The sequence below is a fragment of the Psittacula echo genome (genome assembly GCF_963264785.1).
Source record: "Psittacula echo genome assembly, chromosome: 2".
Lineage (NCBI taxonomy): Eukaryota > Metazoa > Chordata > Aves > Psittaciformes > Psittacidae > Psittacula > Psittacula echo.
The window spans coordinates 60565441-60592168 of record NC_137737.1 but is presented as its reverse complement, the minus strand read 5'-3'; the positions used below and the strand labels follow the sequence as shown (position 1 = coordinate 60592168).

Genomic DNA, 26728 nt, shown 5'->3' with positions numbered 1-26728 from the left:
AGGGAGGGGGGTAATGGTGGCACCAGAGCGGGGTTGGGGGTCCCTGTACCCAGATACCTGCTGGAAGGCAACACACTCGCCCCCACTGCAGGCGTATTCGGCACAGGGACCCCCTGTCCTGTTGCTCCCAATGGCGAGGCTGCGGCTCCCTGCGGAGGTGACGGTCCATAGTGGGGTGGTCGTGGCGGGGTGTCCACCCACATCCACAACCCCCAGCCCACAGCCCCCTGCCCTCACCACAGAGCAGCTCGTCCTCGCCCTGGGGACAGTCGGTGGCCCCATCGCAGACCCTCGACACGTTGAGGCACAGGCCACCATCGCAGGCAAAGTGCCCCGGGCACGGCGGGATGGCAGTGGAGCCTGTGCCGAGGCACCATCAGCTGAGACCCCACTATGCACACCACCACCATGGGGTGTCCCCCTACACCGGCTGTCACTGGGGAGCAGACACCGGGGGTCCCAGCTGCATTGGCTCACCGCAGCGGTCCTCGCTCTCGTCAGAGCGGTCGCGGCACTGCGGGACACCATCACAGAGGTGTCCATAGGGGAAACAGTCGGTGCCGTGGGCACAGGGGAAGTGTCCGGGCTCGCAGCCGCCAGCACAGCCCAGCTCATCACTGCCATCGCGGCAGTCGGCCTCGCCATCGCAGAGCCAGCCCCGCGGCGCACACTCTCCGCTGCCGCACGTGAAGGCCGAGGGGCCGCATGCCGGTGCTGCGGGCAGTGGGTTACCATGGGGTGCCCGTGCCCGTGGTCCCCACCATGCGCCATCCCAGTGCAGGGGCCACAGGGTGCAGTGTGGGGGTTCGGCTGCCCCACAGCATCATTGCCCCTCACCTGCAGAGGTGTTGGTGGTGGGCACGGCAGCGGGCAGTGCTGCTGCGCACCCCGCCGGGCTCTCATCCCAGCCATCGCGGCAGTCACTGACACCATCACAAACCGCAGCCTCACTGATGCAGGAGCCATCAGGGCACGGGAGCTGCCCAGGGGCGCAGGTCACCCGGTCTAGGGGGAAACACGTTCCCATGGGGTGATGCCGCTGTGGTTGGGGGTCTCAGTGTGGGGCTAAGCCTCACCTGGGCAGAACTCCTCATCGGTGCCGTTGGCACAGTCCCGGTGGCCGTCACAGACAGTGGTTGGGGGCAGGCACTGCCCGTCGGGGCACTGGAGGTGCCCAGGGGGGCAGACGCAGCCGCGCTCGTCGCTGAAGTCGCCGCAGTCATCGTGGCCATCGCAGCGGTGCGGGTACGGCACACACCGGCCCAATGCGCAGCGGAACTCACCCGCACCGCAGCTCGGGCTGCAGCCTGCAGTGATGGCAGCTGTCAGGGACCCCACACCATGGGGCTCAGACCCCCAGGGGCCGGGGGCTCAGGACCCCTCACCATGCAAAATAGTCAGCCAGGAATGGGGGCTCAGGGACCCCTTTGCCATGAGACTCAACTTCCAGGATAGGGTGCTCAGACCCCCTCACTATGTGGCACGGACCCCCAGGGATGGGGAGCTCAGGATCCCTCACTGTGGGGCTCAGACCCCCAGGGTCATGGGGGTCAGGACTCCTCACTATGACATTCAGACCCCTTTGCTCATGGGGCACAGACCCCCAGGGATGAGAAGCTCAGACTCTCTCCCCATGGGGCACAGAGCCCCAGGAACACATGGTTCAGGACCCCTCACCATGGTGCATAGTCACTCAGGGATGGGGGGCTCAGGCCTCCCCACCATGAGGCTAAGACCGCTGCCCATGGGGCACAGAACCTCAGGGTCAGAGGGCTCAGGATCCCTCACTATGGGCACAGACCCCCATGGATGGGGAGCTCAGAATCCCTCGTTTTTGGGCTCAGACCTCCAGGGTCAGAGGGTTCAGGACCCCTCGCTCTGGCATTCAGACCCTTTTGCCACGGGGCACAGATCCTCAAGGAACTGGGGCTCAGGACACCTCGCTGTGGGGCACAGCCCATTGTCAGCGCATTCCTGCACGCCACTGCTCTGATCCCCAGGACCCCACAACACCGCCCAGCCCGGGACCCCCAGGCACAGCCATGGGGCAGCCATGGGGCCGCTCGCCTGCTTCATCCGAGTCGTCGGCGAAGCCGCAGTCCAGCTCCCCATCGCAGACACGCTCGGGGGGGATGCAGCGGCCGCTGGCGCAGGAGAACTCGGGGGGCGCGCAGGAGGCCGTGGGGCAGCCGCTCTCGTCGGAGCCGTCGCTGCAGTGGCGGACGCCGTCGCAGCGGGCGCCCCAGGCCAGGCACTGCCCTCCGGTGCAGCGGTGCTGGTGCGGGGCGCAGCGCGGGGCGCACACCTCGTCCGAGCCGTCCCCGCAGTCCTCCTCGTTGTCGCACACCCAGGAGCCCGGCACGCAGCGCCCGTCGGCGCGGCACGAGAACTCCCACGCGGCGCACGGCGCGGGCGGGCACAGCTCCGGTGAGGATGGGCAGTGCCACCGAGCCGCCGCGCACGTGCTGCGGGGATGGCGGCGGCTCAGCCCCAGGGTGCTCCCCGGGGTCCCCATGGCTGCGCCAGGCCTGAGCCAGGCACGGACTCACCAGTTCTTGCAGCCCTGTTGCACCGTGGCACCGGCCGGGAAGGAGAAGCCGTCCCAGAAGCACGGGCACTCGTCGGGCTCGATGCAGGCACCGTCTGCCAGTGGGGAGGGGGAAAGGAGGCATTGGGCCGCACATGCCCCGGCACATGGCCCAGCTGACAGCGCCACATCTGGTGCACAAGGCCGGGTTAGACCCTCCAACATGGAGTGGAGCCACGGGCCGAGAAGGGGTCAGAGCGGTGAGCACCATGGCCAGAAGGGGGGAATTTGGGTGCAAGGACAGCATGGCAGGCCCCACATCAGCCCCATGCAACCCCATGATGGTCCAACACATCTCCACGCTAGTCCCATATCATACCCGTGACCCCCTTACCAGCCCACACCAGCTCCGCATCAGCCCCACAACACCCCATGCAGCCCCACACCAGCTCCATGCCACCACACACTGTCCATGACACCCCATGGCAGCCCCACACCACCCCACTCTGACCCGTGCCAGCCCCACACCAGGCCATGCAGACTCACAATGACCCAGTAACAGCCCCATGATACCACGTGCCAGCCCCACACCAGCTCCATGCTGGCCCCACATCACACCATGCAGCTCCATACCATCCCCACACCAGTCCCACCAGCGCCCAGCCTCACCGTGCAGGACCCTCCCTGGGGGGCAGAAGCATCCCTCCAGGCAGGACAGGTCCCGGCAGCGCTCGGGGGGCTCGCGGCCAACGTTGCGGCAGGTGGGGGGGCAGGGGGGTCCGCAGGGGCTGTACTCCAGCCCCCCATCACACTGCAGGGCTGCAGACAGGGGTCAGGTTTGGATAAGGCCGGGACCCCCCTGCCCCATGGCACCCATCCCCTTTCCTCCCCACAGCCCCATGGGGGGCTCCTGACCCCCTCCCCATCCCCACCCCTTGTCTGGCTCAGCCATGGGACCCCCCCAGCCTTGTCCAGCGGCTGGTGACTCACGGCACAGTTCCTGGCTCCTCCATCGCACATGGACGCCGCGCCGGCCGCACTCCTCGGCGTATGTGGCAATGGCTGTGCACAGGCACTCACAGTCCCCACCGGAGTCACAGCTGCTGGCACAGTGGGTTTGGTGGGATGGGGACAGTGGGACCCTCAACCCCCCCAGCGCTTACCGGCTTACCCCACTTACCCGCAGGCATCAAAGATGCACCAGTCGTAGAAGCGCTGGCACGGCACCGCGTCGTGGCACGGCTCAAAGAGCCGCTGCCGGAGGATGCTGCAGCGCCGGCGGGCCCACGCCACCCGGTGCGGGTTCTCCTGGGGGGAATCAGTGCCGCCATCAGCCTCCATCCCTCACCCAGCCCCCTGCCACCACCGCCCTGGCTGCCCATTCCAGCGCTTACGGTGCAGGGGTGCCGTGTGCCGGCACCGTCCACCTCGGGGCAGAGCAGGCTGAGGCGCCAGGAGTTGCCGAAGAGCTCGGCGCTGGGCTCCAGCACCCCTTGCCGGCTGGAGAGATCGTTCTCGGCGTCGCCGTCGAAGTTGCCGCAGAGCCCGGCCACACGGCCTCGGTGCTGTGGCTCCAGCCGGACATACACCCGTGTGCCTGGCACGGCGCGGCTCTCAGCACTGGCAGCCCGCTGCGGCACGGTGCTGAGCACCCTCTCCCCTGCGGGTCTCACCTCCATCCCAGAGCACCGCCAGCCCCATGCGGGTGAGGAGGAGGAGGAAGAGGCCGGCGCGCTCCAGCGTCAGCCCAGTGCCGGTGTAGGCTTTTGGGGGTCGCACTGGGACCCCGTTCACCGTCACGTCCCTCCCTGCTGGGGCAGCCCAGGCTGTCAGAGACAGTGACCCCCCAGCATGTCCCTGTCCCTGCACCACCATCCTCATCCTCACCCCGCAGCATGTGCACCACGGTGTTGCCCATCACCACCACCACTGATTTGGTGCAGGTGACGCCACCAGTGCCGCAGGGCACGTTCTCGGCAGTGACAGCAAAGAGCCCGTCAGCCTCACGTGCCAGCAGGTACTCGCAGTCGCCGGGGAAGGAGAAGGCTCGGCCGTCAAAGGTGATGTAGTGGGGGTCCCCCGTAGCCACGCAGGTGCCGGCACACTCCTCCTGGCCACAGTGCCAGCGCTGCTGCCGGCACACGCTGCAGGGGACAGGGCTCAGCCCTCACACCGTGCGCCCGGTGCCCCCGGTGGGGCTGAGGGGTCTCACCATGTGTTGCAGTCCCAGACGATGGTGTCATTGGGCTGGTACAGCCGCCCGCCGTGCTGGCACGGGCACTCCGCCGGAGACACACAGCGCCCATCCTGCCGGCACACAGCCCCCGTGAGCTGGATGTGGATCCTCTCCGGCACACCCCCATGGAGAGGGGGTCACCCACCAGGAAGACGGTGCCGGGGGGGCAGACGCAGCCATCGGTGATGCCGGTGCAGGTGCCATTGGGCTCGGCGCTGTCACAGCGGCGCAGGCAGGAGCCAGGCGCATGGATCAGCCCCCCAGGGCACAGGGCTGCCATGGGGCAGGTGGCTGCGGTGCAGCGCCACGACCCGCCAGCACAGACACTGCAGGGACAGGATATGGTGAGGGCAGCACCCAGCACCCACCAGCCTGGAGAGCCCCCAGACCCATGCCAGGGTCTCCCTGTTGCCTATCCCCATTCTATCTCATCCCATTACATTGCATCTTATCTCATCTCATCCCATCCCATCCCATCCCATCCCATCCTGTTTCCTTCCATCCTGTTGTGTCCTGACCAGTCTTGACATGTCCCATCCTGTCCCACATTATCTATCCCACCACATCCTGTCCCATTCTATCCCATCTGTCTCATCCAGCTCCATCATGTCCCATCCTGTCCCCACCACATCCTGTCCTGTCACCATCCCTTCTCCATCCCATTCCCATTCCTACCCCATCCCATCCCTTCTCCATCCCATTCCCATTCCTACCCCATCCCATCCTCATCCCCATCCAATGCCCACCCCATCCTGTCCCCATCCCATCCCCACCATCCCAGCACTGGGTCCATCTCCAGCCATGCCAGGGGCCAGGGACAGGCTCTTCCTCGGTGGGCCCGGTGTGCTGCAGCAGGGACGGGCGATGAAAGCCGCCTATCCCGCGGTGCCATCCCAAACGGGCCATAGGGGGATTTCATCACACGCCTCCTGCCACTGCCTCATCCCGCAGCGCTGGATCAGCATCCCCCATCCACCCATCCCCGGCATGCCCTGGGCTCCAGCTGTGCCACGCACCAGGTGCTGCAGCTCCGGCGGATGTGGCTGCCGGGCGGGAGGAGCGTGGTGCCGTGCTGGCAGGGGCAGGCTCCAGGCGGGACGCACATCCCACCCTCGGCCAGCACCAGCCCAGCCGGGCACTGGCAGCCGGGGACACAGAGTCCATCCAGGTCGCGGCAGGAGCTGGCCCCATTGCTGTCACCGCGCAGGTCGGCGCAGGTCTGGCCGCAGGGACGGCCACAGTCCAGGTACCGCTGCCCCCCGCCGCATGGCACATCTGGGGGAGGGACATGGGGATGTCACTGACGGGGACATCTCTGCCCTGCCACGCTCCATGCACTCTTGGCACCAGCCCTCACTGTCCCCTGGCATGTGGTGGCTGCATCCACATCCTATTCCCATCCCACCCCATCCCACCACCATCCTCATCCTGTCCCACCCCATCCCCAACACATCCCCATCACGTCCCATCCATACTCTATCCACATCCCACTCACATCCCATTGCTTTCTCCACCCATCCCATCCCCATCCCCAATCTCATCCCCATCCCATCCCTTTCTCATTTCATTCCACCCTATCCCCCTTCCATTCCTATCCTCTTCTCATCCCATCACTTTCTCATCTCCTCCCATGCCATTCCCAGCCCCATCCCCTCCTCACAGCATCCTACCCTATCCTCATCTTCACCCCCATCCCATCCCATTCTCATCCCACCCCATCACCATCTCATCCTCATCCTCATCCCCATCCCATTCCCATCCTCATCCCCATCCTATTCACATCCCCATCCAATCCCATTCTCATCCCACCCCATCACCATCCCACCCCCATCCCCACGCCACCCTATCCCATTCCCACCCATCCCCACCGCAGAAGCTCTGGTTCCTCCACACCAGCTCCACTCCTTCCCGGCCACACTCCCGGGCATAGGCAGCCAGCACCGGGCACAGGCAGCGCTGCCCGTCCTGGCAGGTGCAGGCATCCCGCAGGCAGAGCTGCAGGAACGGCTCCGGGTCCACGTCCTGGTGACACGGCTGGGGGTGGCAGTGCACGGTCAGGCCATGGTGTTGGCACTGGGCACTGGGCACTGCCGCTTGGCCGGGATGGGGACCCGTGGTACCTGGAATGCTGGGCCCTGCAGGATGGCGCAGGCATCCTCGGCGAGCTCCTGCCGCCCAGCGAAGTCACCGCAGGGCTCCGGTGGGACGGGTCCAACCGCAGGGCACTCGCTGGACACCCGGTACTTGTTGGCGAAGGCGGTGATGCTGATCTCCACATCACCTGCCGGCGTGGTGAACTCATCCCCCTGGTTCCAGTTGTAGGTGCCGCAGAGACCCCGCACCTACCGCAGCAGCACCGGCTCAGGATGGGATCCCACAGCGAGATCCCAGCCCAGCTCTGCCACCGGGCACAACCAGAGGCTGGGGCTGACCTTGTGGGCAAAGGCAGGCTGGAGGGTGACGTAGGCAGCGGGGGCCTCCACCCCCCACAGGACGTGGGCCCCGAAGGTCTGGAGCAGCAGGAATGCCGAGGACACGCGGCGGACGCTCATCTCAGCACTGGCAAAGGGCAGCGTCACCTCCTGCCCGTCCACCATCACCTCACCTGTGCCAGCAGAGCACAGCCACCTCAGGGCACAGCCATGGGTTGGCACCCCCCAACCCACCGCAGCACCAGGAGGGTCCCCGCACGCCACCTGTGCCATGGAGGCGAGCTGAGAGCCGGCGGGCGCTGATGGTGAGGGACCGGCGGCAGCCGAGGTGCTGGTGGCCATCGCAAGCCTCATGCTCTGCTGTGATCAGGAGCTGCCCCTCCACGAAGTCCTGGGGCACAGAGACCCTGCTGAGGGGACCCCCGGGGCAGATCCCACCCCGGGGCAGGTTCCTACAGTCCCAGCACCACCACAGCCACCGCAGCGGCCGCCCTTACCTGCACCAGGGTGTAGGCACAGGTGCCCAGGAAGGAGAAGCTCTGGCGGTCGAAGGTGATGTAATGGTGGCCGCCCAGCACCGCGCACTCCCCAGGGCACCGGTCCTGGCTGCAGAGCCAGCGCCCGCCCTGGCATATGCTGAGGGCACAGGAGGGGACACCGGGATCACCGGGAGGGAACAGGACACCATGACTGCACCGGGCATGGGTGCATGGGCACTTCCGCCCCCTCCCAAAACCAGCATCGTGTCCATCCATGGGGTTCATTCCAGCTCGGTGATGCTGGATCCAGCCATGGTGTTGCTCACCACCGGTTGCAGCGCTGGTGGATGCTCTGTCCCGGGGCGTAGCGTTGGCGGTGGTGGTAGCAGGGGCAGGCACTTGGGTCCACGCACAGAGCCCCGTCCTGGTAGAGCCCTGGTGCACACTCGCAGCCACTGGCGCAGTCCTGGTGGCATGGCCCATCCTCGGCACTGCCAACAGCCGCACAGCTGGCAGGGCATAAGGAGACACAGTCCGAGAACCTCTGTCCCGTGCCGCAGTGCCGCTCTGCCGGGACACACACTGCACTCAGCACCGACACCAGCCCTGGCGGGTCAGACCTCAGTGTCAGAGCCCATTCCCAGGTCCCTACCACAGAAGCCAGGCTGGCGCCAGTCAATGCTGTTTTGGTGCCGGGCACATTCCCGCGCATAGGCAGCAAAGGTGTCACAGACGCTGGGGCTCGGCAAGTGCCTGGCATCGCCCTCCTGGCACAGCAGCTCCAGGCATGCCGCATGGAAGCCACCAGGGTCAACCTGGTGTGGGGATGGCGGGTGAGGATGGCGGGACCGGCACCCCCAGTGCCCCAGCACCAGCGCTGCCCCTCACCTTGTCATGGCACTCGCGAAACGGCTCAGCCAGGAGCTTCCCGCACGTGGCCTCGGCTGCCTGCCGTGCCGCATCGCCCGCTGCACAGCTGGGGCTGAGCTCCACCGCATCCCTGCAGCGGGGCTGAGCCCAGGGAGACCCTCAGAGCCGGGGTAACCCCCCAGGCAGACATGGGGTCCTGGCACACCCCAGACCCGGCTCTGCCCCGGTACCTGTGGGCTGGTGTCTGGGATCTTCCAGGAGTTGCCAAAGCTGGCGGCAAAGGTGGCCACGTCCCCTCCAGGCTGCTGGAAGTCATCTGGGGACACAAGGACGCTGCGGTAGGCAGGGGTCACGGCACATGGCCCCAGCACATGGCCCTGGTGCTGCATCTCCTCCTGCAAGGGCATTGCCACCCATGCACTCACCGGCAGGGTCATCATTGTAGGGGCCACAGAGCCCCCGTGTGCCGCCCCACAGCTCGGTGTCGACTGTCACCGTGACTGCCCGGCTCCTGTCCGAGGTCACTCGCACACCCAGTGCACTCGCCACAGCCACCCAGTCACCCGGCCACGTCACACTGATCCCTGCGGCAACACAGGGATTTGGGATTGGGGATGGGGACAAGGCAGTGGCTGGATCCCCCCAGCTGCAACTTTGCCACCACCATCACCTGTGCCATGGGGGGTCTTGGCCCCACCAAGACCCCAGCCCAGCGCCACCATTGGCTGCCCACCCACCCTTCCCTCACCATTGTGCAGGTATGGTTGTCCCTCCGGCACCACCACACCGTCCACAGAGATGCTCCGTCCCTGGGCCACCACCGTGCCCACCCCGAAGGTCATGTGCAGTCCCTGTGGTGGCGCGGCATCAGCCAGGGCCAGGGCTGGCAGTCGCGGATGGCCAGGGACACCACAGCCACACCACAGGGCCGCAGCATGCCATGGGGGCAGACCAATGGCCCCACAGCCCCCAGAGAGGCTGTTAGTGATGAGGCAGGGACTCCTTTCCCACCCCACCCCACTCCACCCCACAGCCAGTACCCGGGCATTGCCGGCAGCGATGGCGATGGCCCATGTGCCGTCAGCAGCAGCGGCCAGGGTGTAGGTGCACTCGCTGGAGAAGTGGAAGTGTGTCCCGTCAAAGGTGCGGTAGCGGGACCCTGCCCAGGTCATGCAGCCAGCCCAGAGGCCACGGTGATGGGCGGCCGCTCCATGCAGAGACACAGCAGGTGATGGCCATGGGGACACCTCTCCTGCAGCAGGGAGGTGAGGCCACTCTGCAAACACCCCATGGGACCCACCAGCCCCCGGGACCCCCAGACCCACCGGCAAGGGGCAGGTGGGTGCAGGAGAGGCACGGTGCACTGGAATTGGAGCCGTTCCTCCAGCTGTGCCCCCAGGGGTGCCGGCAGCACTCGGACAGGCTCATAGCAGAGAGGTTGCGGCTGCCAGCGGTGTCCTGGCACTGCCATGTGCCATAGCAGTGCCCCAGCAAGCCTTCGCCTGCGGCACAGGGAAGCACCTTGTCTCCGCAGGTGATCACTGGGGACAATGGCACGGTGGTGCCACTGCACCTTAACACCCATCCCTACCTTCGGTGCAGTGCGGCCCGCTCCAGCCCTGGCAGCAGGCAAGCACCGTGCGGTTCCACACCACTGGCCGCGTCTCCGGGGGCCTGCAGCATCAGGCACGGGATGCACAGCACGGGGATGGGTGCCCTGGTGTCCCCCCTGTGCCGGGCACCACACGTCCGCACCAGCACTCACCGGTAGATGTAGCAGAGGGGGGTGCCAGAGTCAGGCTGGGGCTCACCGTGGTCCCCACCATAAACCCGGCGCATTCGGTCCCGGTCGATACGCCATCCCGCCAGGCTGTAGTGGTAGAGGCTGGTGCAGGGCACTATGTCCTCGCGCCGCGGCGTCACCTCCTCCTCCGCCGTATCCTGCACCGTCCGCTCACACCATCGCCTGTGTGGCACCGCGGCACCCATCGTACCCCCAAACCGAGCTGGGGATGGTGTACCCACACCACGCTTCATCCTGGTTGCTGGTATGGGGCTGTGGCACTGAGGACTCACCCAGTGGCTGCTTCCACTGCAGCCACACACAGCAGCAGGGAGGCCAGGACCTCACCGGGCATCCAGGATCGGTGCGCCATGGTCATGCCACCACGGCAACCTTGGCAAAGGGGGATCTGTGTCATGACTGCAGGACCCCCATGGATCTCACCTGCAGACCCCCAAGACGGGGACTCCCCAAAACGGCCCCTCTTACCTGGGGGATCCACGCTCCGTCCCAGCTGGATCTGGCACTGCCACTCCCCCAGCCCCAGCACTGCTGCCCCATTTTATTGTGTGGGGCCACCTGATGGGGCCAGCTGTGGGGCTGGCGATTGGGCCCAGCTGCCGGGTGGGGTGGGGGGTGAGGCCATGGGAACCCCCATCGCCCCGTCTCCGGGGTGAAGGCCCCAGGATTGTGCTGGGACAGTGGATCTGGAGCCCCCTCGAGCGGCTCTGCCCAGTGGGGCCACATCCTGGATCCGGCACATATGGGATTAAGAATTAGCAGCATAGATGTGCCGTAGTACCCATAACCTAGCCCTCTACCCCAGCAATGCCTGGGGGTGCCCTGGGTCGTGGACCCCCAAACCTGCCCCACAGGGACAGGGGCACAGCTCCTGGCTCCTGCTGCCCCTTGGCTGTCCCACAGGGCTTTGCCCCCACCCACTCCCAGCCCCACAGCCGGGTCCCCGTTGTCTTCCTATGATCCCACATCACACCCAGCCCCACGGCTGTGTCCCCCGTGTGTCCCCACTGCCACCAGCCCCATGAGTGAGTCCCCCCAAGTCTGTCCCCGTGTCCCCACACCACCTCCAGCCCCATGTCAGGGTCCCCCCACATCCTCCCATGTCGTCCCCCCCACACACCCTCAACCCTTGCCTCTCTGGTGGCGGGGGGACAGGACCCGGTTCTCGGTCCAGGACGGCCCGGGGGGGGACACTGTATGGGATAACGGGAGGGGAGTACGGGACACGGAGGGTGCAGCGCGGGGGGGGCGGGAGCGGTTCTCCCGGTGCCCGGGATGGGGGGGGCGGACCCGGCAGGGGCGGGGGGACCGGCGGCCACCGCGGGTGAGGCGGAGCCCCACGACGGCAGTGGCGGCGGGGCAGGTAGGAGCGGTGGGAGAAGCGGCCCCTGCCCCGAGGCTGCGGGGACGGGCGTGCGTTGGGAGAGCTGGCACCGGGACGGGGGTCGGGACTGGGATCGGGATCTGGACCGGGGCCGGCGGTGGAGGCACGCGCGACCCCCGGAGCCGGCCAGGGGGGGCGGGGGGGGCAAGAAGGGGGCAATGGGTGAGGGGGTCAGGAAGGGCGGAGGGAGGAGGAAGGTGAGGAGGATGAGGAGGGGCGGGGGGCAGGAAGGGAGCGGGAGAACCGGGGGGGCGGGACAGGATGGCGGGGGGGGGGTAGGGAAGCGCCGGGCGCGGGGTGTGGTGAGACAGAGGGGGGACAAGAAGGGTTTGGGGGTGTGTGGGGGGCATAGAGGGGGCTTGGGCACAGGAGGACACAGGGGGAATGGGATGGGGGGGCTGTGAGCTGAGCACGGGGCTGGGGTGGGGACGTCCCAGTGGTGGGTGACACCCCGGGATGTGTCCCCGGCTGCCACCCCTCTGCGGGGGGGTCAGGGCTGGGGGGACCCCCTGCCCCCCTCCCCATCACTGACACCCGCTGAGACCCCGTGGGTGGGATGGAGGCAGCGGGTGCCTGTCCCCCGCTGCCGTTTTGGGGGAAGCTCTGGGGGGGGGCGCTCAGCCCAACCCATCCCACAGGGTCCTCCATGGCTAAGCCCGAGCCAGAGCCAGTGCTGGAGCAGGCGGAGGAGATGGAGGTGCCGGCTTGTGCCGGCTCAGGTGGGTCCTGCCCATTCCCTGCCCATCGCCTCACCCCAGGGGGCTCCAGGGTCCCCAAGGGGCCATCACGGAACCGGTGGGGGACCCTGTGGCTTCGCGCCCATTGTCTCCACAGCGCAGCTGGTGGTCCCCAAGGCCGAGGAGATGGCTGGGGGTGACAGCGCAGAGCTGGGGGCTCCCGGGGAGCTGGGGGGCCTGGAGCTCAGCTGCTCAGGTGAGGACACAGGCTGGCGGCACCGGCACACGCCAAACCCACTGGGTGGCCTTGCACAGCCCCGGCACTGCTGGGCACACTGTGGCAGCACGGGGATGCTGGCTTGGTCCATGTGTGCTGGAGCTGCCCATCCTTAGCACTGTGTCCCACCACCTGGCTGTGTGTGCCCTGCAGAGGACTGGCTGGTGAGGAAGGTGAAGGTGGAGGAGGAGGATGAAGAGTGGCCGGCTGGCCCCGGCACCGAGGCCCTGCTGGCAGGGCAGGCCCCCGATGGCACCTTCACCCACACCACTGGTACACCGGACTGCGCCGGCGCCTGCGCCTGCAAACCAGAGCCACTGCTCCCGGAGGAGCTGGGCTACGGCACACTGCCCGCATTCACCCTGCCGCCGTGGCCGCTGCTGGGACAGAGCCCGGCCGGTGCTGGCGGCTGTGAGCGCTGCTCCCAGGCGCGGCTCAGCCCAGGGCTGCCAGCGGGTGATGGCGACGGCAACAATGGCGAGCCCCAGCCCTGCAGGTGCTGCAGGATGCCAGCCCCAGAGCGGCCCTTTGCCTGTGCGCAGTGCGGGAAAGGCTTCGGGAAGAAGGCTCACCTGACGCGGCACCTGCAGGTGCACACGGGCGAGCGGCCCTACCCCTGCGGGCAGTGCGGCCGCCGGTTCCGGCAGAAGATCCACCTGCGCTCGCACCAGAAGACGCACACGGGTGAGCGGCCCTTCCCCTGCCCCGAATGTGGCCGTCGCTTCCGCAAGAAGACCCACCTGGTGCGGCACCACCGCACACACACGGGCGAGCGGCCCTTCCCCTGTGCCCGCTGCGGCCGCTGCTTTGCTCACAAGCAGCACCTCCTGCGGCACCAGCGCCTGCATGACGAGCCGGCGGAGACAGCGGATGGCGAGGGGGTCCCGGCTGAGCAGAAGCCCTTCCCCTGCCCCGAGTGCGGGAAGAGCTTCAGCTGGAAGAAGAACCTAGCATCGCACCGCCGGCTGCACCGCGAGGGCCGGCCCTTTGCCTGTGCCGAGTGCGGCCGCGGCTTTGGCGACAAGAGGCACCTGACGGCGCACCTGCGGGGGCACATGGGGCTGAAGCCCTTCGCCTGCCCGCACTGCGAGAAGACGTTCAGCCACAAGCCCAACCTGGCCACACACCAGCTGGCGCACGCCGGCGAGCGGCCCTTCACCTGCCCACAGTGCGCCCGTGCCTTCGCCCTGCGCCAGCACCTCCTGCGGCACCTGCGGGTGCACACGGGTGAGCGGCCCTTCCCCTGCCCGCAGTGCGGCCGCCGCTTCGGCTCCCGGACCAACCTCGTGGCACACGCCAAGGCGCATGCCGGCGCCCGGCCCTTCGCCTGCGAGCTGTGCGGCCGCGGCTTCGGGCGCAAATCACACTTGGCACGGCACCAGGCGGTGCACACTGGCACCCGGCCCCACGCCTGTGCACAGTGCGGCAAGCGCTTCAGCTCCAAGACCAACCTGGTGCGGCACCAGGCAGTGCACACCGGGCACCGGCCCTACATCTGCACCCACTGCGGCAAGAGCTTCAGCCGCAAGACGCACCTCCTGCGCCACGAGCGCACTCACACCACTGCCAGCACCACCGCTGCCGACAGCGTGCCACAGCAGGGCTGGACGGCACCCGCTACGCCGGCACCCGCCGCGATCTGCCCATGAGCACTGGAGGACCAGTGCTGGGATGGGCATGCCGGGGCGTGAGCAGCAGGATGTGCTGGGGACTCTCTGGACTATGTGCTGGGACATGGTGAGATGTGCTGGGGTCCTTGGGAGCCGAGCACTAGGATGTGCCGTGCCAGGATGTGCCGGATGTGCAGAAGGCCAAGTGCCAGGACATGCCAGGGACTCTGCGGGCTGAGCACTGGGCATGCTGGGATATGCCGGGATGTGCCATGGTTCCCAAAGGCTGAGCACTGGGATGTGCTGGGAGCCAAGTATCTGAACGTGCTGGGGTCCCTGGGCACCAGGATATGCTGGGACGTGCCAGGACGTGTGGGGTCCCTGGGGACTGAGCACTGGGATGTGCAAGGGTCAAGAACTGAGGTGTGTTGGGGAATTCTGAAGGCCAAGCAGTGGAACATGCTGGGACATTCCGGGGATCCAGGCGGCTCCCAGCGATGCATCCTCGGTACCGTCCCCAGGCCGGTGCCCCCCTCCAGTGGGGCTCACTGCCAGCTCCTGCCCACAGCCCCCAGCCAGGCCGCATCCTCCGGTGCCGGTTGGCTCCGGTGCTGTTCCCTGTTGCCACCAGCAGCGGAGTGCATGGCCCCGACCGCGGTGCAGGAGCTGCCGGGGGCGCCGTGGCTCTGAATCGGCGGGCGGGGGGGGGGAACATCCGAACCCGCCAATAAACCGGATCTGCTCGAACGTCCCGGGGTCGCTATCGGGGCGGGGGGCGCTGGGGCCAGCGGGAGCCGCGGGTGGGTCCCGTCCTGTCCTGTCCCGTCCCGTCCCTGTGCTCAGGGCCCCGGTTTGGGGGGGGGGAGGTCGGACGCGGCCACCGGAGGGGCGGTGCAGCCGCTCGTCTCCATGGCAACGGGGGGCGGGGCCGCGGGGGCTGCCGGGAGCCGCCGTGCGGTGAGCTGGGGGGGGGGGAAGCGGGGGCGCCGGGAGGACGGGGCCGGAGGGGAGCGGGGGACACCCGGGGTGGGGGGGGTTTGGGTCTGGGGGCCCCCCACGCGTGTCCTGCATCCCCCGAGGCCGCCATGGATCTGCCCCACGCGTGTACGCGGGCCCCTCACCGCACATGGGCTCTGGACCCCATGCGTGTCCCTGCACCTCCAAAATACCCATCCCACGGTGTGCCCCACACTTGTCCCTGCACCCCCAGGATGCCCCACGTGTGTCCCAGCACCCCACGGTTTTCCCAGGGCATGCCACCAGGGCACCTTGCGATTTGCCCCACGTCCCAGGGTACCCCGTGGTGCCCCCCCATATGTGGCCTCATGCACTAAGGGAACCCCATACGCCCCTCTGCCCTTGCACCCCGGTATACTCCATCATGTACCGCACATGTCCCCATACCCCTCAGGGCATCCCACGTGTCCCCATGTTCTTGCACCCCTCGGATACCCCATCGTGTGCCCCACGTCGCCATACCCTCCAGGGCACCCCATGGGTCCCCATCTCCCTGCACACATGGGATACCCCATAGCGTGCCCCACTTGTACCCACAGGTGCTCCACATGTGTCCATGCACATCAGAGCAACCCAGTGGGTGCCAGCCCCCCACCCCATTTTTACCCCTAGGTTCCAGCCTCACAGCTGGAGGTCTCGGGGTGTGCAGGGCTGCCTTCCCCATAACCCATCCGCTCCTTTTCCCCCTCACCAAGCTGACAGGTCCAGGGTCCCCAGCTGGGATGGAGGGTCACAGCGAGGCGGCAGCCAAGGAGGAGGAGGAGGAAGAGGAGGAGGAGGAAGGGGTGCGGATCACCCCACAGCTGCTGAAGGCTGCCACTGGTGAGTTTGCCCTAGAGTCCATCCTGCTGCTGCGGCTGCGGGGCTGCGGCATCGCGCACTTGGGCTGCCTGGGCGACTGCACCAACCTGGAGTGGCTGGACCTGTCCGGCAACGCCATCACGCAGCTGGGGCCGCTGGCCGCCCTCCGCTCCCTCGCCGTCCTCAACCTGTCCCGCAACCGCGTGTCCAGCCTGGAGCCGCTCGCCTCCTGCCGCAGCCTGCAGAGCCTCAACCTGGCCGGCAACCTGGTGAGCAGCCTGCGGGCGCTGCGGTGCTTGGCAGGGCTGCGGCGCCTCGAGAGCCTGCGCCTGCGCGACCCCCTCGCCCGCCTCGACAACCCGCTCTGTGCCGGGGCTGCCTACCGCGACGCGCTGGCCGACATGCTGCCCGGCCTCAAGGCCATCGACGGCGAGCGGGTGGCCGGCCGTGGCAGTGAGCTCTACCAGCTCTGCCGGGATCTCGACAGCTCGCTGGGACACAGTGCTGGTGGTGGTGCCGGTGGCGGTGCCGGTGCTGACCTGCCCGGCACAGCTCAGCCCTGGGTAGAGGCTGGTTTCTGGGAGCCGCGGCCACCGCGGCGCAGCTCCATCATGGAGGAGGCGTACAGGCAGTTTGGGGAGGTGCTGCAGGAGTGCCGGGAGCTGGGCCGCCGCGCCGACGACACCATCGCCCAGGCGGAGCGGGCGCTCAGCTCCCGCCATGACCCCAACTCCTTTGTCTTCTGAGCCCTGCTGAGCCCGGTCCCATTGACAGAGGAGCTGCAGGGAATGGGCAGCTGGAGCAGCACCAGAGGCAGCCATGGGCCGCTTGGCTTTACTCCATCACTGGGGCTCTGGGCTGGGGACTGACCAGGGCTCCCTGTGCCTGGTGGAGCAGTGAGGGGAGCAGCGATGTCCTTGAAGATCTGGGGCCAGCCTTGAGCTATCCAGCCTGGAGGAGAGGCTGCGGGGCTGGGAGGTGACACGCAGGGACCAGAAGATGGTCTGGGAATGTTACGAGGACAGTGTGGGGACCAGGGAATGTCATAGGGACATTGTGGGAGCATCGTGGGGACCAGGGGATGTCATGGGGACATTGTGGGGACTGGGGGATGTTGTGGTGTCTATGGCACATCGTGGGGAGGTCATGGGGACCAGAGGACATTGTGGGACTGGGGGACATCACAAGGCCATGGGGATGTCACATAAACATCACGAGGCCTGGGGGCCTTCATGGGGCCACGCAGTAAAGCCGTGCTGTCCTCACATGTGTCCTCCCAGGTCCCTGTGTGCTGTGTCTTCCTGGGCACCGAGCAGGCAGGGGGAACTTGCTCCTCATCCCTCCTCCCCACTGGGGACAGTGGGTGGGGGGTGATGCACCTGGAGCCCCCCCAGCAGAGCCCCCCCAGTCCCCTGATGGGAATAACAGGAGCAACACCAGGAGCCAGAGCTGGGTTTACTGCTGAGATGTGGTGGGCAAGGGGTGTCCTGCGGTCACGTGGTGCTGGGGGGCAGCAAGCGGGGGAACCCCAGAGCGGCATCCATGTCCTCAGGGTGGCGGCAGCCTGGAGGGGGACATGGGGGGGGGCTGGTTGCAAGTGGGACCCCTCACCCCCCATCACCCTGTCACCCACCTCATGTCCCCAGGGCCAGCTCCCCCTGGAGGTGCAGCCCCAGGAGATGCCCCCATGGTTGGGGGTCCCAGTCTGGCTCCGATCTTGGCAGAGGAGCCCCCCCATCCCATCGGAGATGCTGGGGTGCTGCCGGTGGCACCTACCTGGTGGGGCCGGGGCCTAGGCCGGCAGCCCCTTGGAGAAGGCGTACATCCCGGGCAGGTACAGCGCATCCCCGCCCCTGCCGGCCTCCTCCACTGCCCGGCACTCAGCCTCATCCCGGTGCTTGATCTCCTGCGGGGCAGACAACAGCGCTGGCACCCGCTGCGGCACTGCCTGGCGCTGGTGCTGGTGCTGGGGGTCAGCTCACCTTCACTGCCATGTGATGGCTGGGGCCGCAGTTGTGGTACTTGTCCAGCACCTTGGAGACATCGCTGCTGTCAAACTTGTAGCAAGCCAGGCAGATTTGCTTCCTCTGCGGGGAGAGCATGGCATGTGCATGTCATAGCATCATAGCATCTCAGAATGGTTTGGGTTAGAAAGGTCCTTAAGATCATCCAGTTCCACTAGAGCAGGTTGCACAATGCCTCATCCAGCCTGGCCTTGAACACTGCCAGGAATGGAGCATTTACCATGTCTTTGGGCAGCCTGTTCCAGTGCCTCGCCACCCTCACAGTAAAGAACTTCTTCCTTATATCTAACCTGAACTTCCCCTGTTTAAGTTTGAACCCATTACCCCTTGTCCTGTCACTACAGTCCCTAATGAAGAGTCCACCTCCGGCATCCTTGTAGGCCCCCTTCAGATACTGGAAGGCTGCTATGAGGTCTCCACGCAGCCTTCTCTTCTCCAGGCTGAACAGCCCCAACTTTCTCAGCCTGTCTTCATACGGGAGGTGCTCCAGTCCCCTGATCATCCTCGTGGCCCTCCTCTGGACTTGTTCCAACAGTTCCATGTCCTTTTTATGTTGAGGACACCAGAACTGCACACAATACTCCAAGGGAGGTCTCACGAGAGCAGAGTAGAGGGGCAGGATCACCTCCTTCGACCTGCTGGTCACGCTCCTTTTGATGCAGCCCAGGATACAGTTGGCTTTCTGGGCTGCGAGCGCACACTGAAGCCGGCTCATGTTCATTTTCTCATCGACCAACACCCCCAAGTCCTTCTCTGCAGGGCTGCTCTCAGTCCAGTCCCCCCCAGCCTGTAGCTGTGCCTGGGATCTGGCCAGCCTGGGTGCCACTCGCCGTGCCATGGCTGGAGCCGCTGTGCCCCCCAGCCCTCCCTGGGGGGCAGGGGCAGATGGAGGTGCTGTGTCCCTATGGGATGTGCCTGCTGCCAGCTTCAACTCACCCCGTTCTCCAGGACTCTGCAGTTCTGCCGGCGTGGTGCCCGCTTCCTGCAGGCCGTCTGCGCCAGGTTGACCCTCAGCTGGACAAAGGTTCCCGAGGAGTCTTCCTGCAGGGATATGGGTTGGCAGGTCAGCCACAGCAGGGGGACGGGGTGGCTGACATGGGGCTGTCAGTGCCATACCCTCAGTGCCATGCCAACCCTGTGCCAGGGGCTGCTTGGCACATCGGGGGGACCCCAACCGCAAGGGGACATCCAGCTTGCTGGGAGCCCATGAGATGGCCCAAACTTGGGGTCCCAGAGCCCAGAGCCCTTCCTGATTAACAGTCAAGGCTCAAGCACCCCTGCCGCTGCTCCTCGTGCAGCCAGGCACCAGTGGTTAATGAGTAGCTGAGCTCTGACCCCCATGACCATCCGTGCCTTGGGGCTGCTCCCTGGCCCTCCTCCAGGACACTCCGTCACCCCGACCCCCTCCCCACCATCCCTGGTGACACGGGGCCGGAGGCTCGGCTGCCTCCGCAGCCCCAGCGCTCACCCGCTCGACGGCTCCTTCCACCGCCTGCTCCTTGAAGAGGAAATGCACGCTGACGCGCCCGTGGAAAGAGTCCAGCACCTCCTTCACCACCCGCCGCTGCAGCGGGGACTGGCTGGCGGCAGCCAGGGCCACCAGGCCCAGGCAGAGGGCTAACAGGAGCCTCATCCCTGCGGCAGGGGCCTGCCTGACCCCGGGGAACCGCGGCGATTGACCCGCTGCCGGTGTTGGTCTTTCATTAACCGATTTCCTGGGATCTGCCCTCTTTTCCGCCCCAGGGCCGGCCCCGCTTGCGCAGCGTGTGCCCCCCCCCCCCAAACCCACCCTCGGCACGGCCCCTCTGGCACGGCCACGGTAGGAGGGGTTGGCCACGGCTACTGCCGCACACCGGGGGGACACCAGGTCACCCTAGCCTCATGTTCCGTGGGAAGCGCTGCCAAGGAGCCGGAGCAGGGAAGCAGATCTCCAGCTCGGGGCAGGAAAGCTGCTCAGGCCTGGCAGCTGAACGTGGCTGTGGCAGGAAGGGACCCCCCAAAGGCTCTTCCCCACTGTGGGACAGGGTGATTTGGGATGTCAGAATGGAGCCTCGGGGTGCTGACCATGGGCCACCCCCTTCTCCATGGGGGACCTCCAGGGCCACACAACAGGCCTGGAGGCAGAAGGGGGGCCCAGTACATCAGCCTCAAGGGGTGTGCGGGGGTCAGGCTGGCTGAGACCAACCCCCTGCTTCCAGCTGGGGCACCACGGTGGGGCCGAGGTCTCCATCCTGGAGTGTTAGAACCTTAAACACTTTTCTTGTGAGCACTCAGGTCAGCCACAGCAGTGAAGCAGTGATTTATTGACTGTTTTTGCGAAAACGGATGTCCTAGTGAGTAAACACACCCAATGACTACAAAGTTCTTCCCTTTATCCCCTACCCCCGACCACAAAGTCCCTCCCTTGTTTCCCACTGGTTCGGTACTCCAAGGTGCACAGCCTATCCAACATCCCATGTGAAGTCCTGCTCCATCTGCATTTCCCACTACTCTTGTCTGAAAGCCCACTCCCCTTATTTGCTAACCCCCTGTTATGTTATGGTTTCTGCACATTGCTGAGCTTGTTATGAGCTGTAACCACTAACCCAGATCTTGACAGAGCTTCCTGCCTTGCCATTGTGTTCTGACAGTTACGTTCAGTTAATGGCCAACTGCAAAACCAGTAGCAATACTTTTCACAATTCCCCCTTTTCGTTTGAATATTTGCTTTTTGCATAAATTCTAAGGTGCTGTTCCCTTTTCAAATGCCAAGGTAAACGGAATGGCCAACTGGACAATCGCACACGTGCCTTTCCAATTTGGAGGAAGCGTAGGTCTCAAGACTCTCCCTCCACAATACCACCACAGGTCGGCTCTGGGGATATTCAGAGCTGAGTAATTACCCGTTTCCTCCTCAGCCACATTTAGCAATTCCGTGCACGTCTCCAGTTGTCCAAGATCTTTGGTAGCACTCGCACCCTTCCGTGAGAGACAAGCTGTATGGTTACCAGCTGCCGAGGAGAAGGTGGGGGGTACCTTGATATCCTTCTTCCGTAGCGCAGGGAAGAGCAGTGAAAGGGACTTACAGGCTTCGTTTCCCCACGCAGTCCTTTCCTGGTACAATGCGATCATACACTTCATTCCTTGTGCATCTTTACTCCACCCTAAAGGAAAAGGGACGACCTGTGCTGTAGGTCGCCCCGAAGCACATGCATCGCAATTGCTTCTATTTAAACTTTTCACTCTGTATTTGACCAATTCTACCCTGGTATTTGTATCTCCATATCCTGTTTCTGTTTCAGATGTCCGCTTCAAATCTTTCCCCTTTTCTACCTTAGGATTATTTGGTGGAGTCCCTTCTACTGATGGAGGAAGGGTAGTGTCTACAGTTTGGGTATGTTCATTTCTCTTTGGTTCCCAAACTACAATTCTAAGTCTAGCAAGTGGATCTTTTCCTGGCACATCTGCTCCTAGGCCGTAAGTTTGGCTTACTTCCCCATCAGCATTTGTAATGGTAAGTATTATGGGATTGCATTCTAAATCCTTACAGTCAGGGTTGACGTAACCTTTAAACATTGCAATTTTACTTTTTAGAGACTTTCCCCGAGCGTTGGGTGAGACCCAGCCATTAAAGGCAGTGGTAAACCAAACATCACTCCACCCGGGACAAGGCGGTCCCCAGTATGGCTGGAGATAATACTCTGGGCATAAGTATTTATCGTGACTGCTTAACTTCCTTTGCTCTTTTAGATCTCCACACTTGAGCACTTGACAGGCATCAAATTGGATAGTTTGTGGATCCTGTGCCTTAGTAATATTTATCTGCAATCTGGCTGGGTATCCCAGCAATCCTCTCATTTGCTCAACATAGGCTTCTTGTTCCAAACGTTTTCCTTGAACTCCTAATAGATAAAAGGTCATTATCACGATGAGCTTCCACATTTTTTCTTTTTCTGCTTATCAGCCTCCTCCCTTTCTCTTTTATCCCCAAAACCTATGTTTTCAGCACAGCAAATACAAGATAATCTTATAAAGGTTCTTACAAATGTTTGGAAGCAGGAGTGTATGCTTATTGTCTCTTTATCTTAATATAGAGGAGGTTCTCAGTTGATTGTACATGCCACTGCCAGTCTTCAGATGGAAGTTCCACTGGTCCTTTTATCCTTGTATAGTGTGTCCAACCTTTTCCGGCAGTCCTCACAGCAGTTTCAGTGGTCAACAGTACATGAAATGGGCCGTCCCATACAGGCTGTAATTTAAAGTGCTTCCATGACTTGATCAGTATCCAGCCCCCTGGTTGAATGGTATGAACTGCAAATTCCAAGGGTGGCGTTTAAGCATGGAGTCCTGTGTTTCTGAGAAAAGACAAGGAAGAATAGAGCTCCAGTATATAATTCTTTAGAAAGATATCTTCAGTTTCAAACTGCAGGATCTCACCTACTTTACCCACACAAGGTAGACCAAATAACATTTCATATGGCTCCAAAGGCGTATCGGGAGTCTGTATAGATAGTTCCTTCACTTCCTTCTGATATTTGTAAAGCCTGGTTCAGGGCATGTAATTCACATGTTCAGGTTGACCAAGTATTTGGTAGTCGCCCTGCTCCCCTTATACTGTGATCGTTCCCATCAGCAGCTGCATAACCATTGTACCTTTTCCCCTGTATGACATGGGAGGAGCCACCAATGACGAGGTGGAGGCCAGCATTTAATGGTATATCTCTTAGACCAGGATGTACCTTTGCTTGGTACTCTACCATGTCAAGGCAATTGTGTTCAAGATTCTGACTATCTGCTTCCCCTTTCCACAAAAAGGTGGCTGGATTGAGACACGGACCAGCAGTTAAGACCAGATCATCTTTTTCCATTAATACAGCTTCGTATTTCAGAATCCTGGAACCAGTAAGCCATCTGCCTGCTTCTCAGCTAAGATTTTTACTTGATGTGGAGTGCTTACCACAAGTGCTCCTCCAAAGGTTAGCTTTCTACTTTATCAAAAGGGCAGTACCTGCAACTGCTTGTACACACTCTGCCATCCTCGAGAGACCGGATCAAATAATTTAGAAAGACAGGCCATGGGCTGTCATTTGCCTCCCCAGTTCCAAGCCCACGGCTCCCAGAGCCGTTCCCCTGTGGCAAATAAATGAAAGGGTTTGTCTAGGGATGGTAAAGTTAACACGGGAGCAGGTATCAAACTTTGTTTTAGCTTTTGCACTAGTTCTAACACATCAGGTGGTTCTTCTAATAATCTTAAGTACAACCCCTTTGTCTTTTGTGCGTATGACTCAATCCACAGGTGACAGTAGCCTGTCAGCCCTAGGAACTTTCTCAGCTCCTTCTTAGTCCTTGGGAGAGGTAATTCGACTATTCTTTCTATTCTCTCTGGGTTTATATTTCATTTTCCTTCACTGATCAAGTGTTCCAGGTATTTGTTGTGGGTTAAGCCCAGCTGGTAACTCAGAACCATGCAGCCGCTTGCTCACTCCTCCCCTTCCTCCCTTGCCCTGACTCCCAGCAGGATGGGGAGGAGAACTGAAAGAATGTGAATCCCACAGGTTGAGATAAGAACAGTCCAGTAACTAAGGTATAACACAAATCACTACTGCTGCCACCAATAATAATAATGATAAGGGAAATAACAAGGGGAGAGAGCATAAAACTAACAGGGGAGAAGGAAAAGAAACCAATAAACAGCAGTGATGCACAATGCAATTGCTCACCTCCCGCTGACCGATACCCAGCCTGACCTGAGCAGCGATTGTTCCTTCAGGGTAACTCTCCCCAGTTTCTATACTGGGCATGACGCGCTGTGGTATGGAATACCCCTTTGGTTAGTTTTGGTCAGGTGTCCTGGCTCTGCTTCCTCCCGGCTTCTTGTGCCCCTCCTCGCTGGCAAAGCATGGGAGATTGAAAAGTCCTTGACCGGAGTGAGCACTACTCAGCAACAACTAAAACATCAGTGTGTTATCAGCATTGTTCTCAGACTAAAGCCAGAACACAGCACTGCACCAGCTACTAAGAAGAATAATAACTGTTACAGCTGAAACCAGGACAGTATTTGACGTCTTTTTCTACATTCAGCACTTTGTTCTTCGATACTCTTAGGTCTTGCTCTCCCAGAAAGTTTAGTAATGCGTTTGTTCTGCTACTGCCTCTTTCTTTTTCCCTGAAATGAACAAATCATCCACATATTGCAACAGGGTGACGCACAGGGGTGGTCTGAATTTTTCTAATACTTGTTCTAACACCTGCACAAATAAACTTGGTGACTCTGTAAATTCCTGCGGCAACACCATCCATCTAAACTGCTGTTTATGCCCCATGTAGGGGTCTTCCCATTCCAATGCAAACATGTCTCGGCTTTCTGGATCCAACAGACATGCCAAAAAGGCATCCTTCAGATCCACCGCACTGAACCATTCATGTTCATGTGGTATTTTGCTCATTAAGGTATAAGGATTGGGGACCACTGGATGCCAGACTTGGACTATTCGGTTCAGTTTTCTCAAATCCTGGACCAAACGATGTGACCTGCCAGATTTTCTTACAGGTAAAAAGGGGACACACAGGGTGCCAACAGCCCATCTTTGATCAAAGCTTCTATGACCGGCTGAAGCCCTTTGTGTCCTTCCAGTGGGATAGGATATTGCTTTTGGTTTACCACGTCACCTTCCCTTTTCAACTTGAGTTTTAAAGGGGGTATGTTCAATCTTTCCCTATTTCCTTCTTTCACCCAAACTACTGGATCTATTTCCTTTCCATCTTTTTCTATTAATAAGACCATAAACATAGTCCTAATTGTACAATCTAATCTCTTCCTAATGCATTCCATGCCTCAGGAATATATAAAAAATTCCCTTTAGTTGTTTCATTTCCTAATTTTAACATGGTGTTTTCAAACATGGGGACTGAGAATCCTTCTCCTTTTACTCCTGAGACTATCAGGTTTTGATCAGATAGTTTCAATCCTTGGAGTATAAAGTTCCATGAGGTTTGAGCAGCTCCCGTAACAACTAAAAAAACCCCACTTCCTCATCCTGAGGAAAGTCCCACTTTCAAATTTACCAAGGGTTCTTGGTGGGACTTCAAGTTAAGAAACCCCTGACTCTCCATTCAGTATCTTCAAAGGTCATCAGCAGGATTACCTGCTCCTCCTTCTCAAGACTGGGATATTCACATTCAAAATGTGCACTTTTCCCACACAGGAAGCAACATGCTGATGGCTGGGCAACCTGTGGTGATTGCCACCGTCTTCCCTGTCCCCTACTAAGAGGAGGAAGCATTACACCCCTCATACCTCTTCCTCTTCCCCTTGTCCATGTTCCTCGACCCCTATGAACTATTGGTTCTAATTCGTTTTTCCACTTACTGGATTCACCACAGACATCATCATTTTTGCTTTTTGCTTTTGTTTCTCCTCCTCTTGCTTTACAAAAACTTTTTGGGCTTCCCTTAGTAATTCCTCTAAGGGTCTTTCACTTTACCCATCTATTTTCCTAATGCTTGGCCAAGCCTTAATTACAAAATGGACTTTCAGTAGACCCTGGGCTACAGCGTCTTCAGGATTCATTCCTGAAAACTTCCTCATTTGATCCCTCAATCGCTGCAAGAACACTGGGGGGGTTTCATCTTTTTCTTGTTCTGTTTGAAAAGCCTTTGCAAAATTCTGATATTTTGGGGCCAATTCTTTTTATTCTTTCATTCTTTGGATTATTAGGTTTCTTAAATCTCTCATATTAGCCTGGTAGGCTGGGTTATTATTATCCCAATTTGGGTCCACATGAGGAAACTTGTGTTCTGCCACTGTAACTCCTTGGCCAGGCGGATGCCTTCTTTCCCACTCCGTCACGGTTGCCCTTCTAATCATTGCCCTTTCCTCTCCCATAAATAAGATATTCATTATAGACACCATTTCTTCCCAAGAATAAAAGTGGGGTCCCCAAGCCTGATCTAATTGCTCTGCTAACCCTATCGGGTCTTCGATTAAAGGTCTCATTTCTTTTTTTAACATTTCTAACTTCAGTGCTGGTGAGTGGGGCACTCACACACCCTACTTGTTCTGCACTCAGTGGAACCTCCCGCGGGAGACAGAAGCTCTCGGTAATTCCTCCTTTCTCGGGGTGGTTTTTTCCCGTGGGCATAGGAAAGTCTAGGAGACATTCCTTACATTGGTCCAGTTCTTTAGTTAAGTTAGAATATTCAACATGAGGCAGGGCACTGGCTGTAGCCCCCTGACGAGTTAACCGATCATCCTCATGGGAGAGAGGATTGAATAAAGCCAGTTTCATCAGGGTTTACTGAAGGCGGATTAGGGATAATCGGGGAAAGGGGCAAACATTTCAGTGGATCCCAGGCTTTAGACTTCCCAGGATCTTCTTCGGGTTTTTCACTGATTCTTTTCAAAGGAAGTAACTGAGTTGCAGGGTTTCCTATTCAGCATGCAGCATAATAATTCCTGCGAAAAGGGTTTCTTACTATTTATGGGCAGATTTAAAGTTTGATGTACCCAAGCTTCATCCGCTCCATATTTTGGCCAGAAAACGGGCAGTGGTCCAATACTCTCTTTTGTCCAAACAAAACAACAATACTGTATCATTTTTTTCTTACCCTT

The 26728-nt window shown here is 61.5% G+C and overlaps 4 protein-coding genes across 4 annotated transcripts in view; 2 read left to right on the top strand and 2 right to left on the bottom strand.

Annotated features, from left to right (window-relative positions):
- LOC308216951 (SCO-spondin-like) overlaps positions 1 to 12082 on the bottom strand; it is a gene marked incomplete at both ends in the record, with an annotated part of 32001 nt that extends 19919 nt beyond the window's left edge. Inside the window, 33 exons of the mRNA XM_080609653.1 lie at positions 58 to 149; positions 238 to 360; positions 478 to 714; positions 838 to 1005; positions 1077 to 1307; positions 2068 to 2465; positions 2550 to 2643; positions 3197 to 3346; positions 3518 to 3627; positions 3708 to 3835; positions 3922 to 4124; positions 4201 to 4335; positions 4415 to 4671; positions 4740 to 4834; positions 4909 to 5089; positions 5780 to 6038; positions 6632 to 6797; positions 6884 to 7105; positions 7196 to 7368; positions 7460 to 7586; positions 7693 to 7831; positions 8001 to 8241; positions 8327 to 8489; positions 8563 to 8685; positions 8775 to 8860; positions 8970 to 9128; positions 9293 to 9395; positions 9585 to 9796; positions 9870 to 10046; positions 10136 to 10218; positions 10310 to 10510; positions 10621 to 10771; positions 11482 to 12082. Of these exons, the coding sequence (XP_080465779.1) occupies positions 58 to 149; positions 238 to 360; positions 478 to 714; positions 838 to 1005; positions 1077 to 1307; positions 2068 to 2465; positions 2550 to 2643; positions 3197 to 3346; positions 3518 to 3627; positions 3708 to 3835; positions 3922 to 4124; positions 4201 to 4335; positions 4415 to 4671; positions 4740 to 4834; positions 4909 to 5089; positions 5780 to 6038; positions 6632 to 6797; positions 6884 to 7105; positions 7196 to 7368; positions 7460 to 7586; positions 7693 to 7831; positions 8001 to 8241; positions 8327 to 8489; positions 8563 to 8685; positions 8775 to 8860; positions 8970 to 9128; positions 9293 to 9395; positions 9585 to 9796; positions 9870 to 10046; positions 10136 to 10218; positions 10310 to 10510; positions 10621 to 10771; positions 11482 to 12082 (5988 nt within the window). The remainder of the gene's footprint in view (positions 1 to 57; positions 150 to 237; positions 361 to 477; positions 715 to 837; positions 1006 to 1076; positions 1308 to 2067; positions 2466 to 2549; positions 2644 to 3196; positions 3347 to 3517; positions 3628 to 3707; positions 3836 to 3921; positions 4125 to 4200; positions 4336 to 4414; positions 4672 to 4739; positions 4835 to 4908; positions 5090 to 5779; positions 6039 to 6631; positions 6798 to 6883; positions 7106 to 7195; positions 7369 to 7459; positions 7587 to 7692; positions 7832 to 8000; positions 8242 to 8326; positions 8490 to 8562; positions 8686 to 8774; positions 8861 to 8969; positions 9129 to 9292; positions 9396 to 9584; positions 9797 to 9869; positions 10047 to 10135; positions 10219 to 10309; positions 10511 to 10620; positions 10772 to 11481) is intronic.
- A 296-nt stretch (positions 12083 to 12378) lies between these two features.
- On the top strand, positions 12379 to 14335 carry ZNF467 (zinc finger protein 467; the record flags this gene model as incomplete). Its single annotated transcript, XM_080609651.1, has 3 exons — positions 12379 to 12451; positions 12567 to 12665; positions 12840 to 14335. 3 exons carry the CDS (start codon positions 12379 to 12381, stop codon positions 14333 to 14335), a joined length of 1668 nt encoding a protein of 555 aa, XP_080465777.1.
- Positions 14336 to 16035: 1700 nt separating this feature from the next.
- LRRC61 (leucine rich repeat containing 61) lies at positions 16036 to 16860 on the top strand (the record flags this gene model as incomplete). The annotated part of the gene is made up of 1 exon (XM_080611825.1): positions 16036 to 16860. The coding sequence occupies one exon, from the start codon at positions 16036 to 16038 to the stop codon at positions 16858 to 16860; it is 825 nt and encodes a 274-aa protein (XP_080467951.1).
- Positions 16861 to 17555: 695 nt separating this feature from the next.
- Positions 17556 to 19795, bottom strand: RARRES2 (retinoic acid receptor responder 2). Its single transcript, XM_080611076.1, has 5 exons — positions 19607 to 19795; positions 19075 to 19179; positions 18097 to 18201; positions 17891 to 18020; positions 17556 to 17678 (listed from the first exon to the last, which is right to left on the bottom strand). Exons 1-4 carry the CDS (start codon positions 19769 to 19771, stop codon positions 17907 to 17909), a joined length of 489 nt encoding a protein of 162 aa, XP_080467202.1. The 5' UTR covers positions 19772 to 19795; the 3' UTR covers positions 17556 to 17678; positions 17891 to 17906.
- Between the last annotated feature and the right edge of the window lie 6933 nt (positions 19796 to 26728).